Here is a 16,189-nt window from a genome sequence, read left to right as displayed (position 1 = left end):
TCTGACACAGGGCTGTCCTGGGTACACGATCAGCATGGAGCGATGCCTACCTAGTCCGTGGCCCTTGGAGTCAGTACATGACACTCCTCAATTCCCCAGGACTCTGCAGGAAGCATGCAGGGGCAGCAAAGGCAGAAAGCACCAGCGTGGGGTGGTCCCCACTGGCCAATACCTTTGACCAATAACTTGGCTGTGGAGACCAAGGGCCCTGTGCGGAAGGTGATGGTGCCTGAGTCGGCCACCCCCAGGCCCGAGAGCGTGAGGGAGTGAACAGTCCCCTCTCGCACAGTGATGGCACTCTCGGGGCTGTTCTGAAGCAGGGTGCCATCCAGCCACCAGCGGGCCTCCGGCCCGCCCGCACGAGATACCTCACAGGAGAACGTGGCTACCTCCCCCGCGAAGACGTCCACGTTCTGCAAGCCATGTACCAGGCACAATGCTGCCTCTGTGCAAGAGGGCGAGAAGGAAGTCTGGGCTGGGGCTCCCTGGGGTCTATCGGGTGAGGACCACCCTCAGGGGCACTGGTGTGGGAGTGTGATCCAACAGCCAGATTGCTCTCTGTCCCAGTTTCTAACACAGAACTTTCTGAATGTCACAAATGTTCTTATGCATAGCAAATGCCTACTGATCCCACCAGAGGCTATGCTAATGAGGTGCCAGCCTCAGGGAGGGGCTGGTCACCAGGAAGACCAAGTGACAAGAAGGTTCGAACGCCCAGCCCTACCCACCAGCCTCAGTGAGAGCAACAAATCTTGAGGTAAACAAATCTGATGGACTTCAAGATTTTTGGGTCTCAAGGGGCTGGAGAGTGATGAATAAAAGAAAGGAAGGGTGTCCTGTGTGACAAACCAGTGACGACAGTCACTGCTCCATGACTCTCAGCTGTCCTAGCAAGCTGGTCAAACCCAGGTAGACAGTGCGAGCCTCACTCTCACACCTACTTAGTTAGCAAGACTAGGTTTGCCACTGACTTTGCTGGTGGAGGGGTCTCCCAGGACTGAGTCTGCCATCAATGGGTCTGTACTAACTTTGGATGCTGTCAGAAATGAATCAGGTTAAAGCATATCCAGTTGGCGTATGTTGGAGAACTGCTTGGTGTGGGGGGAACCCGCTGCTCTAGTCAGGCATCCTGTGTTGTACAGGACGTAGAGGGAGGACACAGTGAGAATGCTGTTCCCTGACACTGAGCTCTCAGGTGGATCTACTAGAACAATCTTGAGACTGACTGATGTGGGCCACCTGGAATCTTCTGGGATGAGGTACTACCCAGACCAGAACAGAGGTCCAGAAATCCAGTCCAGCCAGTTAGCATACCCTAATCCAAGAGAAAAGCACAGAAAAGCCCGTGAAAAGCATGGGAGCTAAGGGGCATCTTGCACACCTTCAGGGCACCACCGGCTTCATCCACAGGAGGCCAACGAAACCTATCTAGTATCTTTTTCAGAAGGAGCAAAGGATAAACTCCACCTCTGGGGCTCTTTCTGACAATCAGTGCCTCCTCTAACCTGGTATGGGCAGGAAGGAGGCACCCCAGGACCTGTTGCTCCAAGAGCATGGGGCTCAGTCCCAGGAAGGGGATCTCCATTCCTGAGGGTGTAGAAGCAGACAGGGAGGGGTATTCTGTCTAAATGTCCTCCAAGATTCTGCTAGCCTTAGGACTCTAGGGCCTTAACTGCTGGCTACACTGCTCCCCAGCCACACAGCGGGCTCCAAGCTCAGGATGCCCTCCACCCAGCTCCCCTGTATCCATCTGCCTCTTGAATAGATATTTGGGCAGATGAATGGCCCAAGCACTCCAGGGCATTAATGATTTCATAGCCAGACACTCTCTTCCAACACTTGCTACCTTAAGCCAGGCAAGGAGGATGCCACCACCACCTCATCTTTCTCTCTGAACACTTGCCAGATGCCTTCTTGGGGACAATTGGCAAAGTCCAGGTGTTTCTGTTGCGTTTTTGCTTCTATACCACAGGATGAGGCTAAGAAGAGTCAGTCAGCAACCATTTGTAAAGATATCACTATCCAGCAAGACAGGGCGGGGGCCCCAAGATCACACTCAGAATGTTCCTTTAGAAGTCTTTTGCACACCATTCCGCATTGACATTCCTCCTCTAGCGCCAGTTTCCAAGCCTGCCCATAACAAAGCTGCCTGCACGCTCGCTCCGCCTAACGCCACACAAAGATGTGCATGACCCAGCTCTCTCAGAAGATTCTAGCAGAGCTGAATCCCAACCTGCAGTTCTGTGTTGTTCCCCAGACCCTTTCTGCCCTGTCCCTCCTCAAGGCAACCCTGAAATTCCTCGTCAACCAACGTAAAGGCATTGGCACTTGGCAGCCTTCCTCAGCCCCACGGGCCATGGAATTGACCATGTCTGGCCATCTCTAAAGTTCCAGAGGAACATGAAATTCGGAACATGCTCTTTTCTCCACATCTAACTCCCCTCAGCAGACTGAGGATTCTATAATGGCAAAACTACATGTGACCCATCCTGAGAGCCTAGACGTGACAGGCTGGAGATCAGAGGTTTCACCCAATGCTGAATAGATGGTTGGATGGCAAATGGGTGCTTGAAAAGATGAGTAGATGAATGGATGGAGGGTGGGCAGGTGGATGGACGAGTGAGGTTGGATAAGTAGATTAATGGATGTGTAGATGGTGGATGGGTGGATGGGTGGATGACAGGTGAATGGGTGGGCAAATCATGAGCAGCTAGATAAATGGGTAGAGTGATATGAAAGATGGATGATAGATGAATGGAAGACTGGTTAAGAATGGGCTTAGGTAGGTGACAAATGGTGGCTGTAAATGGATGCATGCATGCACGGGAGATGGGTAGAGGATAAATCAGTAAGTGGAGAGATGATGGAGGGGCCGATGGGATCACACTGAGAACAGGGCTAGGGCAGCAAGGGAAGGCTGCTCAGAGCCAAGCTCTATAGGATGGACTTATTCTGGGGACAAGGTATAGTCTAAATTGAAGGTTCCTACAGTCCTGCCTACATGCTGGGCACTGATCTGCATCCCATGCCAAATCCAAACATGTGTCATAGGTGTGTGGTTTTACCCATATCTCTAAGTCTTTTAAGTAAGTAAATGTACATCAGGGACATATACGCATGTACAAGGACCTAAACTGCAGAGTTGGCCCCTGTCTCCACTCAAGGCCCAAGTCCATGTTAGAAAGACTCTTCAGCTCTTCCAAAAGGCGGTGGCAATTCTGGCCTGAGATACCACATACTGGGAAATTGCCATCCCCAGTGCAAAGATCACTGCTAGAGGTCTGGGGTTTCACACACACACACACACACACACACACACACACACACACACACACACACACACAGTGGAGCAGCTTCAGTGCTAGGAGACAAAGACATCCACTGGCAGAGGCTGGATGTAGGACAGGGATGCCCACCTGTGACCTTCAGCTTGGCCTCTGAGGAGCATGAGCCCACTTGGAGAGTGATGGTTCCAGCATCCTCAAGGGTCACCTGAGGAGGCAGGAGGAAAATGCTTGGCCTTGTACCCTACCCTAACCCAAAGGGGCCAATCCATCTTGCCAGCCTCCAGGGATAGGGGCTTGTCACCTCCCCAGCCCAATGCCCTAGAGGAGGATCTTCCCTGATGGACTCAGAACCTTCTAGGTACAGGCAGAAGCAGAATCCCACCTTGTGCAGAGTGAGCCGGTAGAGCGTGCCCTGTTCGACGGTGATGTCATTCATCTCATTGCACTGCAAGGGAACCCCTCCCAAAGTCCAGCGGGCCTCCTGGCCCGAGGCCCTGGACAGGCGGCACTGGAAGTGGGCATCCTGGCCCTCACTGAGCTGCACATCCTTCAGGGCCTCCAGAACGGTTACCTCGGGGACTAGACACGGGAAGCACGGCCATCAGCATTTGCGTTTGGAGTGCTCCCTTGAATGGTAGAGCTCCCAGATCCCAGAAGCCCCATGATACCTCACCCCAATAGCAGATAACAAAGCTACGGGAGTACCCCCTCTCTAGATCTAAATAGAGGACACACCCTGGGCTCCGGCCCACAGAGAATCTAGAGACGACCCAGGGCTTGGAGTGGTACAGCCTGCAGAATCTCTGAGGGGTAGTAGGTAGGTTCTAAGCACCAGGACCATAGGAGCTTCTGGGAAACCCACTGTACCTGTCTACCAGGCAGATCCAGATCTGGAATTACCAGCACATAGGCCCTCCTCACTGCCAGAGCCTCAACCCACAAAGAGTGCCTATAGGTCTACAATCTCCTAAATGGCCCAAGGCTGAATATTCTCCTGGGCTGGGAGGGGGGGAGGCCGGGCCCACCTCGAACTGTGAGCTGAGCAGAAGACGAATGGCTGCCCACATGGAAGGAGACAGTGCCAGCATCCTCTGGTGTCACACCCTTCAGTTGGAGCACGTGGGTGCAACCGTCTCCAAGAACAGCCACCTCCGTCACTTCATTGCTCTGCAGTGGCAGACCTTGGAGACGCCACTGCACGCCTTCCGCTCCTGCCTGCGACACCTCACAAGTGAACTCCACATCCTCATCGGCCTGCGCCACCGTGTCCACCAGTCCCCGCACAATGGTCACCTCAGGCTCTGGGGGAAGGGAACAGAGGAGAGAGGCTGGCTTAAAGGAAGCAGGGCAGCCTTTGGGGACTGAGGTCTGTCCTATCAGAGCTGGATATAGTGTAGGGGTGAGGGAGAAAGAACTGTGAGGTGAAGGCCTTGTCCTCAGTGTAAGCTACACCCAAGAGAGCCCGAGGGATGGGTGTGGCAGGAAGGCCTCAAACCATCCTCCTGGACTCCCGCTACTCACCTTTCACTCTGAGAGAAGCCAACGTCTTCTGGCCACCCACCACACAGGCATATTCGCCGGTGTCCTTGGCTTCCAGCCCGTGGATCAGCAGCTCACACGTGGCCCCTTGGCACCGCATCTCATACTTGGGGCTGACACGCAGCTCCACGCCCTCCTTGAGCCACTGCACTGGAGCCCCTGGCTCCGCCTCGCTCAGTTGACAGCACAGCCGGGCCATGCCACCTGCTTCCTGCTCTGTGCTCTGCAGGCCAGTCTTGAACTTGGGCTTGGGAGCTGAGGGCCATCAAAGACTACTTAGAGCCATTGGTTCCATCTCCCTGACTCTGGCTGAGCAAGTTCCCCTGCTCTTCAAGGCGTAGGAGGGGGTGGGGCTCATACCTCGGACTGAGAGCCGGGCAACGCTCTGCGTGTGGCCTGCGTCGCAGGTGTATTCGCCTGCATCCTCTTGCTCCACCCCATGAACCAGCAGCTCTGCAGCTGTGCCCTCTTCCACCATCTGATACTTGGCACAGGGAAAAAGCTGCAGGGAGCCCTTGCGCCACTCCACGCTCACAGCCGCCCGGCTCAGCTCACAGCGCAGGTGTGCGGTGGTCCCCTCATCTACTTCCTGGGCCTGCAGCTCCCTGAGGAACCGCACAGGAGCAGCTGCAAGGTTGAGGGTCAGATAAGAGCAGGTCCTGAGTTGCTAAGGGTGTTACGGTCAGGAAACCACCCACAGTAGGTCTCTGGGCAGGACCCAAAGGACACTGCTGCAGGGAGGAAACTGGGGAGCTGCACATGGCGGTGAGAGGGGTTCCATACCTGCCTGTGAAGCTACCAGGGAAGGGAGGGCACCTGAAGGTTATCCCTGAGGGGCTAAAGGGATCGAAAGCAACTAAGGTCATGGGGACCCCCATAGTGAGACTATAATATAATAGAATAGAATAGAATAGAACAGAACATAATATAAATATGACAGAAAGAGCTTGGGACAGATATGGAGAGTGACAGAAGACACAAGAAGGCTTAGATCACCTGACAGGACAGTGGGGAAGCTACCATAAAAGGGAGAATATGATAGTGGGTCCCTGAACAATGACAGCATGAGGGATGTCCTCAAGAGAAGCTCAGGGGTCCAGCTAGTGGTGAGGGAGGTAGACCTCAGGGCCACCAACTTGGGTTCTCCTGGCTGGGACTTCAAGAAGCTGTGCAACCGTGAGAGTCAGCATGAAAACTGTACCCCTACAGCCACAACCAGCCTCGGTCACCCACCTGTCACCATGAGGGTGGCGCTCGTGGTCTGAGAGCCACAGGTGCAGCTGTACTCGCCCGCATCCTCACGGCGCACATCCCTAAGCAGGAGCTCTGCCACCCGCCCCTGCTGCCATGACTCTCGGCGTGCATCGGCCTGCAGCTCCAGGCCGCCCTTGCTCCAGACCACGGCAGCATGGAGGACTGACAGCTCACACTGCAGGCTGGCCGTGGAACCTTCTTCCACTTGCAGGTTCTTCAGTGGCTTCTGGAACACCACCTGTGGGGCTACGAAAAGATGAGAGGCTCGCGGACTCAGTTCAAGACTTGCCTCTGAGCATCCTAAGGCAGCCAGATGGACTGGGGCCAAGCTGCTCTACGGTGCCGAGGCAGCCCTCGGGTGGATGCAGGACAGGGACACAGGTCAGGTGGGCGTCAGAGTAAGGAAGGGAGCTGGTGAAGGGGTCGGAAAGAACTCAAGATACAACCTTGGGTGCTTACCTCCCACTTAGACAATCTAGTCCCCTGCAGGCCTACATCCAAAGGACCCAGGGAGGCACTCACATCAGACCACCCAGAACAGAATCAAATCTAGTCATGTCCCTTCAGACCAGAACCCAGGAAATGGCCTTGTTCTCCAAGATCACAGCCTCACATCACACCCTGGAGCATAGCCATGTTCTTCCCGGGCTGCTTGAATGGTCTTGTCCCTCTGACACTAGGACACAGTGTGTCCCACAGACCCCGGGAAATAGCCAGACCTCTCGAGGTCAGGCAGGGTTCTGTCCTGCATATTCCAGAAGAGCCATTGGCCTTCACAGAGCCACGCCAGGAACATGTCCCCATACTGCAGGGTATAAGATCACTAAGGGGCCCACCTGTCCTCTCTGGATATCCAACTTAGCCCAACAAAAGAGAATATTTGGCTAAGCATGACATACAGAAACTGGACCATGGATGACAAATGGTAGAATATCCAGGAACATGGAGAAGGGGTGGGCCTCTGCCCCACCATGGTGACTGGCAGTGTGAGAGCATAAAGGGTGTGGTACAGGCATCAAGACCCCGGAAAGTAGCCAGGCATGGTGGCGCATGCCTTTAATCCCAGCACTCAGGAGGCAGAGGCAGGCAGATCAATGTGAGTTCGAGGCCAGCCTGGTCTACAAAGCGAGTCCAGGACAGCCAAGGCTACACAGAGAAACCCTGTCTCAAAAAAACAAAACAAAACAAAACAAAAAGATCCCGGAAAGTGCAGTAATTAGGATCACACAGGACAAATATAGCATTAAAGAAAGGAGAAGTAGACTGGGACAGAGCGGAGAGAGAACAAGAACAGAAGTCCAAAATCATGTGGCTACAAGAAGCATTTACCCATGGTGCTCAGCGTGGCTGAGGTCCTCTCCTGCCCACACGTGCACGAGTATTCCCCAGCATCTTCCGCAGTCAGGTCACGGATCTCCAGCTGACACACAGCCCCATCCTGCCTCAGGCTGTATCTGTCCCCATCTCTGAGGATGGCAGATCCCTTCCTCCACACCACAGGGGCCTTCTTGCTTAGCTCACACCGCATTGTGACTGCTGAGCCTTCTGTGGCCTCTTGGCTTCTCAAGTCTTCTATGAATCTGGTTGGCAGGGCTGGGAATGACCAACAGGTCACTGAGAACATGACACTGGAGAACTTTTTACACAGAACATGTAACCCACAGAGAACTAAAAACACCATAGAAAACAGGCCAAGGAAACTATAGGAAGAAAAACTCTAGGAGGAACAGAAAGGGGTGGGGTGGATGGGAACATGACAGTACGTCTTCAGTAAGCAGGATGACTCCAGTTACTGGACAGATGGCCACTGGGTCACCACAGTAGCTGTGCCACATGTGAGTCAGACATAGCAATGAGACAAGATGGCGACACCAAGCCTCCAGGTTCAGGTGGCCACACGTGATCTTTACCCTTGACAGTCAGCGTGGCCGAGGTCTTCTCCTGCCCACACACGCATGAGTACTCCCCGGCATCTTCCACAGCCAGGCCACAGATCTGCAGCTCACACACGGCCCCATCCCGCCTCAGGACGTATCTGTCCCCATCTCTCAGGCTCTCAGAACCCTTCCTCCACTCCACTGGGCCAGCCTTGCTCATCTGGCACCTCAGAGTGACCGTGGTGCCTTCTGTGGCTTCTTGGCTTTTCAGGTCTTCTATGAATCTGGGGGGCAGGGCTGAAAGGGCCAAGCAGCCACTGAGAACGTGGGACTCTGAAGGACATATTTCACAGAATATGGAATACACATGAAGACGTGCATTCTGATGAAGGATTTGACAGGAAGAGCGAACCAGAGAACAGACGGAAAGGATGCAAGAACACGGCGGGGTGTGGAGAGGGTGGTAGGGTGGACATGAACGTGAGAATATTCCCTAGACACAGGAAAGGGAAGGCAGAGATACCCAGACGATGACTCCATTTACAGAGCAGATGACCACAGGGTCACTACAAGCACTTTTGCACATATGGAGAACAGACATAGCATGGAGATAACACGGAGACACCAAGCCTCGGGTTCAGGTGGCCACACGTGATCTTTACCCTTGACAGTCAGTGTGGCCGAGGTCCTCTCCTGCCCACACACGCATGAGTACTCCCCGGCATCTTCCACGGCCAGGCCACGGATCTGCAGCTCACACACGGCCCCATCCCGCCTCAGGACGTATCTGTCCCCATCTCTCAGGCTCTCAGAACCCTTCCTCCACTCCACTGGGGTAGCCTTGCTCATCTGGCACCTTAGAGTGACCGTGGTGCCTTCTGTGGCTTCTTGGCTTTTCAGGTCTTCTATGAATCTGGGGGGCAGGGCTGAGGAGGACCGAGTAGGCACTGAGAACATGACACTGGCGAACACTGCACACAAGACACACAACTCACAAAGAGTGACACACTATCAAAGCAACACAATATAAACATGTGGAGGAAGGTGCAGATGGTGAAGGAGGTGAACTCGTGGGAGACAGAGAGGGCGGTGGTGTGGGCGTGAACACAAGAACATCTCCTGGGCACGAGGAAGCAGTGATGGAGTCACCCAGATGACTTGTGGCTGCAGACCAGATGACCACAGGGTCACTATAGAAAACCACATGTGGAGACAGACGCGTGGAGGAGACAACATGGAGACACCACGCCTCGGACAGGTTCAGGTGGCCACACATGATCTTTACCCTTGACAGTCAGCATTGCTGAGGTCTTCTCCTGTCCACACATGCATGAGTACTCCCCGGCATCTTCCACAGCCAGGCCACGGATCTGCAGCTCACACACGGCCCCATCCCGCCTCAGGATGTATCTGTCCCCATCTCTCAGGCTCTCAGAACCCTTCCTCCACTCCACTGGGCCAGCCTTGCTCATCTGGCACCTCAGAGTGACCGTGGTGCCTTCTGTGGCTTCTTGGCTTCTCAGGTCTTCTATGAATCTGGGGGGCAGGGCTGAAAGGGCCAAGCAGCCACTGAGAACGTGGGACTCTGAAGGACATATTTCACAGAACATGGAATACACACAGAGACTACATTCTGACGAAGGAGTTGACAGGAAGAGTGAACCAGCAAACAGATGAGAGGAACCAAAAATCAAGGAGGTATACAGAGGGTGGTGGGGTGGACATGAACATGAAAACATCTCCTGGACCATAGGAACCAATGATAGAGATTCCAGATGACCCTAGTTACTGGATGGATGGCCACAGGGTCACTACAGATGTGCTACGCATGGAGAACAGGCAGCCATAGCATGGAGATAACATAGAGACACCAAGCCTCGGGCTAAGGTGGCCACACATGATCTTTACCCTTGACACTCAGTGTGGCTGAGGTCCTCTCCTGCCCACACAGGCACAAGTACTCTCCAGCATCTTCCACGGCCACGTCACGGATCTGCAGCTCACACGCGGCCTGAGTCTGTCTCAGACCATATCTGTCTCCTTCTCGGAGGATCTTTGCTCCCTTCCTCCACTCCACTGGGGCTTCTTTGGTCAGCTGGCACCTCAGAGTCACCACAGTCCCTTCTGTGGCTTCTTGATTCTTCAGACTCTCTGTGAACTTGGGGGGCAGCGCTAGGGATGTCAGAGAGACACACAGGCACAATCATTGTGTCAGAGCAAGTGGAAGACAGGACATGGCTCAGACAAGAGACACAGAACTCAACCAAAGGGCACGTATATGCTGAGAACGTGATGTGGTATTCCTGAGGCTAGACTGTGCACAGCTCCACCCTGCCTGATCAGCGGCCTCCTTAGGCTTTATACCTCATACGAGCCGGCCCTGCAGAGTCAAGGATGGCCAGAACCATACGAAGAGCCTCACATTTCCTATAGAATACTGGAGTTCAGGATATGACAGTTAAGACAAGAGCCACAGGATCCAACAACATAAAGCCCACAGCAGCACAAGGCAGAGGGAATGCTGTCATCTGGGTAACACAACCCAGGAAGCAGGACTGGATCCCATGCAGGGATGGACAGATGACGTTCACACAACCATCACACAGATCTACGTGGCCAGCTGTGGTCTTTACCCATGATGGTCAGCACAGCTGTGGTCTTTTCCACCCCACACACGCACGAGTATTCTCCAGTATCTAGCATGGTCAGGTCATGGATCTGAAGCTCACACATGGCCCCTTTCTGCTGCAGCCTGTATCTGTCTCTGTCTCCAAGGGTCTCTGTTCCCTTCTTCCACTCCACAGAGGCCTCTTTGCTGAGCTGACATCGCAGAGTGGCCGTGCCCCCTTCCTTGGCCTCCTTGGACTTCAGCTCTTCGATGAAGCGTGTGGGCAGGGCTAGGAAGGACCAGATGGACAGAAGCCATCAAACTCTAGGAAGGTTTTTGACCGTCGTTATCTGAGTATCCAGGAAGGAAGCAGAAGCAGCCGGGCTGAAGATCATTGGGATGAAGCAAACCAAACTGTGTGAACTGAGGTTCCTGTGCTGTGCCTACTGGGATGCAGGTTGAGTGGAAGACAGGTACCATTCTGGACTCATCTTCTCAATGGCATCTTGTTCTTTCTATGCTGGCTCATCACTTTGAGACATGCCATGCATCTGAGACCAAGCCATGCATACGAAGACATTTCTCGACTGACCTCCATGGCAGGCATCTTCTACTTGTGATGCCTTCCAGCCTCAAAGACAGGAGGCCCATTCAGACAGGACCTCCACCCCAACTGTCCACGCTTGGACCCTCCCTTACTGCTCAGATAAGGCCCTATTTCCTCCACATCACTCCCTCATCCCGACTCTGCTAGAGTCACACTCCACCCATTGGTGCCACTTCCCCGGCTCATGTCTCCTGGTCCCTGATAGACTGCGGCTAGGGGTCTCCTCGGCATGCCTTTGAGCCTTGGATCTGTCCTTCCCACTGACTGATTGGTGTTCACCCCGGTTGCTCTTGAAACTGGCAGTGCCCACCTTCAAATGTATATTAAAGTTCTAATCAACTTCAGAAAATAACTGTATTTGGAGACTGGCCTTGATAATGCTAAATGAGGTCATGCAGATGAGTGCTTAATCCAATAGGAAGAGTGGCCTGACAGGACACCTGAAGACAAGCAGGTGACAAGAAGACAAGAAGACTTGGGGGCATACAGTTGCCCAGGAGCCAGCAAGGGGTCCCTGGGCAGAGCCAATCCTGCTGACGGTCTGGTCACAGGCCTCCAGCCTTCAGGACAGAGAGGAAATTCATTTCTGTTTTAAGAGTCTATTGGTCTTAGAGATGGTGACCCAAAGAACACAAACTTGAGAACGCTCTTGTAACAAACACCTAAGAATCAGGAGCTGTCTGGTAACCAGAGGCTGGCTGACTTTTGATGTATGTATTCGAGAGATTTAAGATTATTGGGAAGAGTCTGCTAGTGGGACTACAGGTGTTAATTAATGCCGCGCCAGGTCAGGCCTCAGACAGAAATGGGAAACGAAACCAGAAAGAAGGGAGTGGCCCTCGTGAGAGCGTCAGTCAGCTCGGCCAAATTATGTTCCAGGGCCTCGTGGAATGCAGAATTTGGAAACAGTGAAATTGAACGTTTAGCTGAAGGGGTTTATAGGCAAGTCTGGTGTCTTCTTTCTGCTTATAGTAAATGTGAGAGAATACAGAGATAAATTGAAAAGGTACTAGGTAAAATGGAAAAAACCCTGAAGATTTAAAGAAGTTACAGCCTACTCATCCTGGAGAGAGGTGTGGGGGGGGGGGGAAGGGAGAGAGAGAGACCCAGCAGGATGTAGTTAATTGTATCCTCTCAGCAGAAGCCACAGCTAGAGAAGAAAGGCTTATGGAGGCCCCTTTTGTGACGTCAGTGTCACAAATTAAGGACTTTGAGAATGTCACACCAGTTGAAATACCACTTAGACTAGAAGGGACAGAGACCAGAGAGAAGAAGGAGGTTGTCAGACTTCTGAGACCTACAAGATGAGCCAGATGAAAGAGCCATCCAGCTCCCGCATTGCATGACCTTTCAAGCTGATGACCATGGCTGGGTGCGGTGGCTCGTGCCTGTCATCTCAGCACTTCCGATGCTGAGGCAGGAGATGTCCCACAAGTTCCAGGCCAGACTGCTCTACACAAAGAGTTTCAGGCTAGCCAGGGCTGCAAAGCAAGGCCCCGTTTCAAAAGAGCCAACAAGTTTAAAAGAGAAGGTGATTAGGAGAGAGGCTTAGAGATTAACCTGGAGGCCACTGCCACTAGGGCCCCCCAAGACCATAGGCCCCCGGGGGGCGGGGGAGGCGCTCTCCTCCTTGACCCTAGGTCATCTCCACTCAGGGCTATGAGGGCCAGCCGAGAGGTTGATCCAGAGAGAATTCTTCTGCCTTGAAATCCAGCAAGATTGCCCTGCTGTTTCAGATTGATGAGACTCATAGCCCATCTTTTCATCCCAATGCCCTCCTTCTTTGGTTAAAAACATCTATCATGTGCCTGTCTCACCACTGTTTTAGAGTAGTCGCTCTCAACCTTCCTAATGCTGCGACCCTTTAACACAGTTCCTCACGTTGTGGTGGCCCCTCATCAATAAAACTATCTTCATCGCTACTTCATAACTGTAGTTTTGCTACTGTTATTAATTTCAATGTGAATATCTGATATGCACCCTTTTGTGAAGGGGTCGTTCAACCCCCAGATTGAGAATCGTTGTTTAGAAGCATGGTTCGGCCTACTTCTGTAGCCTCATAGGTAAGAGGTAAGTATGGCTCCGAGAGAATGAAATCTAAAGTCTCATGCTTAGAAGAGGCCTTTCAGAGCTGGAGAGATGGCTCAGCGGTTAAGAGCACTGCCTACTCTTCCAGAGGCTCTGAGTTCAATTCCCAGCAACCACATGGTGGCTCACAACCATCTATAACGTGATCTGATGCCCTCTTCTGGCCTGCAGGGGTACAAGCAAGCAGAGCACTGTATACATAATAAATGAATGACTCTTAGAAGAAGAAGGAGAAGGAGAAGGAGAAGGAGAGGCACTTGGATGTTGGGCTGTGTGTACTGGAAGAATGCATTTGACATGTGAAATAACACAGACGTGAGGAGGCCAGAAGGTGGGATGTTATAGGCTGGGGGTTTGAATGACATGTCTCCTGCAGTCTCAGACATTTGAATACCTGGTTCCTAGCGATGTCTGAGTAGGTTTAAAAGGCGAGGCCTTGCTGAAGTATGTCACTTTAAGAGTTTAAAGACTTATCAGATTTCTAGTTCACTCTTTCTACTTCGTACATACAATCCAAGATGCCAGCTCCCAACTCCCTGGTCCTCCTGTCACGCCTGCTGCTTGCTACCATGGCTCCCTCCCGTAATAGACTTTTAACCCTCTGGAACCTTAAGTCCAAATCAACTCCTTATGGTGCCCTGGTCAGGGCATTTTATCACAGCAACACAACGTTAACTAATACATGAACAAAACTGTGCCACCCCCCAACTCCTACATAGAAGTTCCAGCTTTCCCAATACCTCAGCAAGTCCTCTATTCCAAGAAGAGTACTTAAGTAAATAATTAAGTCAGGCAAGGCTCAAATCCAAAATAGCTAGTATACATATTTTTAAAAAAATATTTGGACACAGACATAAGGAATAGCCATGTGAAGATTTGGAGATGCCAGCCATCCTCAATGAAAACAAGAAACTGCCAATACCACAAGGGCAGTAATTGGCATAACTCTAGCCTCCGGAATTATGATCAGACTAAGACAGGAGCCTTTCAGAGCCTGGCATTGTCTCAAAGGAGCAGTTAAGTGTTCTTGCTGAGTTTAGCAGTGTGCCTGGCTACCTCCAGCCAGGGCCACACACTGCTATGCACGGCTGTCAAGAAATAGACATGGGAAAGATAGGTGACAGCAGATCAATCATGTGGCTACATGGAGACATTACCATCTACGCTCAGCGTTGCCGAGGTCCTCTCCTGCCCACACACGCATGAGTACTCCCCGGCATCTTCCACGGCCAGGCCACGGATCTGCAGCTCACACACGGCCCCATCCTGCCTCAGGATGTATCTGTCCCCATCTCTCAGGCTCTCAGAACCCTTCCTCCACTCCACTGGGCCAGCCTTGCTCATCTGGCACCTCAGAGTGACTGTGGTGCCTTCTGTGGCTTCTTGGCTTCTCAGGTCTTCTATGAATCTGGGGGGCAGGGCTGAGGAGGACCGAGTAGGCACTGAGAACATGACACTGGCGAACACTGCACACAAGACACACAACTCACAAAGAGTGGCACACTATCAAAGCAACACAATATAAACATGTGGAGGAAGGTGCAGATGGTGAAGAAGGTGAACTCGTGGGAGACAGAGAGGGTGGTGGTGTGGGCGTGAACACAAGAACATCTCCTGGGCACAAGGAAGCAGAGATGGAGATGCCCAGATGACTGTGGCTGCAGACCAGATGACCACAGGGTCACTATAGGAAACCACATGTGGAGACAGAAGTGTGGAGGAGACAACATGGAGACACCAAGCCTCGGACAGGTTCAGGTGGCCACATGTGATCTTTACCCTTGACAGTCAGTGTGGCCGAGGTCCTCTCCTGCCCACACACGCATGAGTACTCCCCAGCATCTTCCACAGCCAGGCCACGGATCTGCAGCTCACACACGGCCCCATCCCGCCTCAGGACGTATCTGTCCCCATCTCTCAGGCTCTCAGAACCCTTCCTCCACTCCACAGGGCCAGCCTTGCTCATCTGGCACCTCAGAGTGACCGTGGTGCCTTCTGTGGCTTCTTGGCTTCTCAGGTCTTCTATGAATCTGGGGGGCAGGGCTGAAAGGGCCAAGCAGCCACTGAGAACGTGGGACTCTGAAGGACATATTTCACAGAATATGGAATACACATGAAGACGTGCATTCTGATGAAGGATTTGACAGGAAGAGCGAACCAGAGAACAGACGGAAAGGATGCAAGAACACGGCGGGGTGTGGAGAGGGTGGTAGGGTGGACATGAACGTGAGAATATTCCCTAGACACAGGAAAGGGAAGGCAGAGATACCCAGACGATGACTCCATTTACAGAGCAGATGACCACAGGGTCACTACAAGCACTTTTGCACATATGGAGAACAGACATAGCATGGAGATAACACGGAGACACCAAGCCTCGGGTTCAGGTGGCCACACGTGATCTTTACCCTTGACAGTCAGTGTGGCCGAGGTCCTCTCCTGCCCACACACGCATGAGTACTCCCCGGCATCTTCCACGGCCAGGCCACGGATCTGCAGCTCACACACGGCCCCATCCCGCCTCAGGACGTATCTGTCCCCATCTCTCAGGCTCTCAGAACCCTTCCTCCACTCCACTGGGCCAGCCTTGCTCATCTGGCACCTCAGAGTGACCGTGGTGCCTTCTGTGGCTTCTTGGCTTCTCAGGTCTTCTATGAATCTGGGGGGCAGGGCTGAAAGGGCCAAGCAGCCACTGAGAACGTGGGACTCTGAAGGACATATTTCACAGAACATGGAATACACACGGAGACGTACATTCTGATGAAGGATTTGACAGGAAGATCGAACCAGAGAACAGACGGAAACGATGCAAGAACACGGCAGGGTGTGGACAGGGTGGTAGGGTGGACATGAACGGGAGAATATTCCCTAGACACAGAAAAGGGAAGGCAGAGATACCCAGACAATGACTCCATTTACAGAGCAGATG

General features: G+C 52.8%; 1 protein-coding gene across 1 annotated transcript in view; it reads right to left on the bottom strand.

Annotated features, from left to right (window-relative positions):
- Positions 1-16,189, bottom strand: part of OBSCN (obscurin, cytoskeletal calmodulin and titin-interacting RhoGEF) — a 119,480-nt gene that overhangs the window by 34,145 nt on the left and 69,146 nt on the right. Inside the window, exons 48-63 of the mRNA XM_084760935.1 lie at positions 15,669-15,932; positions 15,040-15,303; positions 14,418-14,681; positions 10,591-10,854; positions 9,866-10,129; positions 9,243-9,506; positions 8,620-8,883; positions 7,991-8,254; positions 7,410-7,673; positions 6,060-6,326; positions 5,187-5,453; positions 4,809-5,081; positions 4,313-4,588; positions 3,670-3,866; positions 3,417-3,492; positions 173-445 (exon numbers count right to left, since the gene is read on the bottom strand). Coding sequence (XP_084617061.1) covers positions 173-445; positions 3,417-3,492; positions 3,670-3,866; positions 4,313-4,588; positions 4,809-5,081; positions 5,187-5,453; positions 6,060-6,326; positions 7,410-7,673; positions 7,991-8,254; positions 8,620-8,883; positions 9,243-9,506; positions 9,866-10,129; positions 10,591-10,854; positions 14,418-14,681; positions 15,040-15,303; positions 15,669-15,932 — 4,005 coding nt within the window. The remainder of the gene's footprint in view (positions 1-172; positions 446-3,416; positions 3,493-3,669; positions 3,867-4,312; positions 4,589-4,808; positions 5,082-5,186; positions 5,454-6,059; positions 6,327-7,409; positions 7,674-7,990; positions 8,255-8,619; positions 8,884-9,242; positions 9,507-9,865; positions 10,130-10,590; positions 10,855-14,417; positions 14,682-15,039; positions 15,304-15,668; positions 15,933-16,189) is intronic.

This window comes from Acomys minous, assembly GCF_964271855.1.
Source record: "Acomys minous genome assembly, chromosome: 16".
In the NCBI taxonomy this organism is placed as follows: domain Eukaryota; kingdom Metazoa; phylum Chordata; class Mammalia; order Rodentia; family Muridae; genus Acomys; species Acomys minous.
Note: the sequence above shows the minus strand (reverse complement) of the source record. Positions and strands in the feature narration are given on the sequence as shown.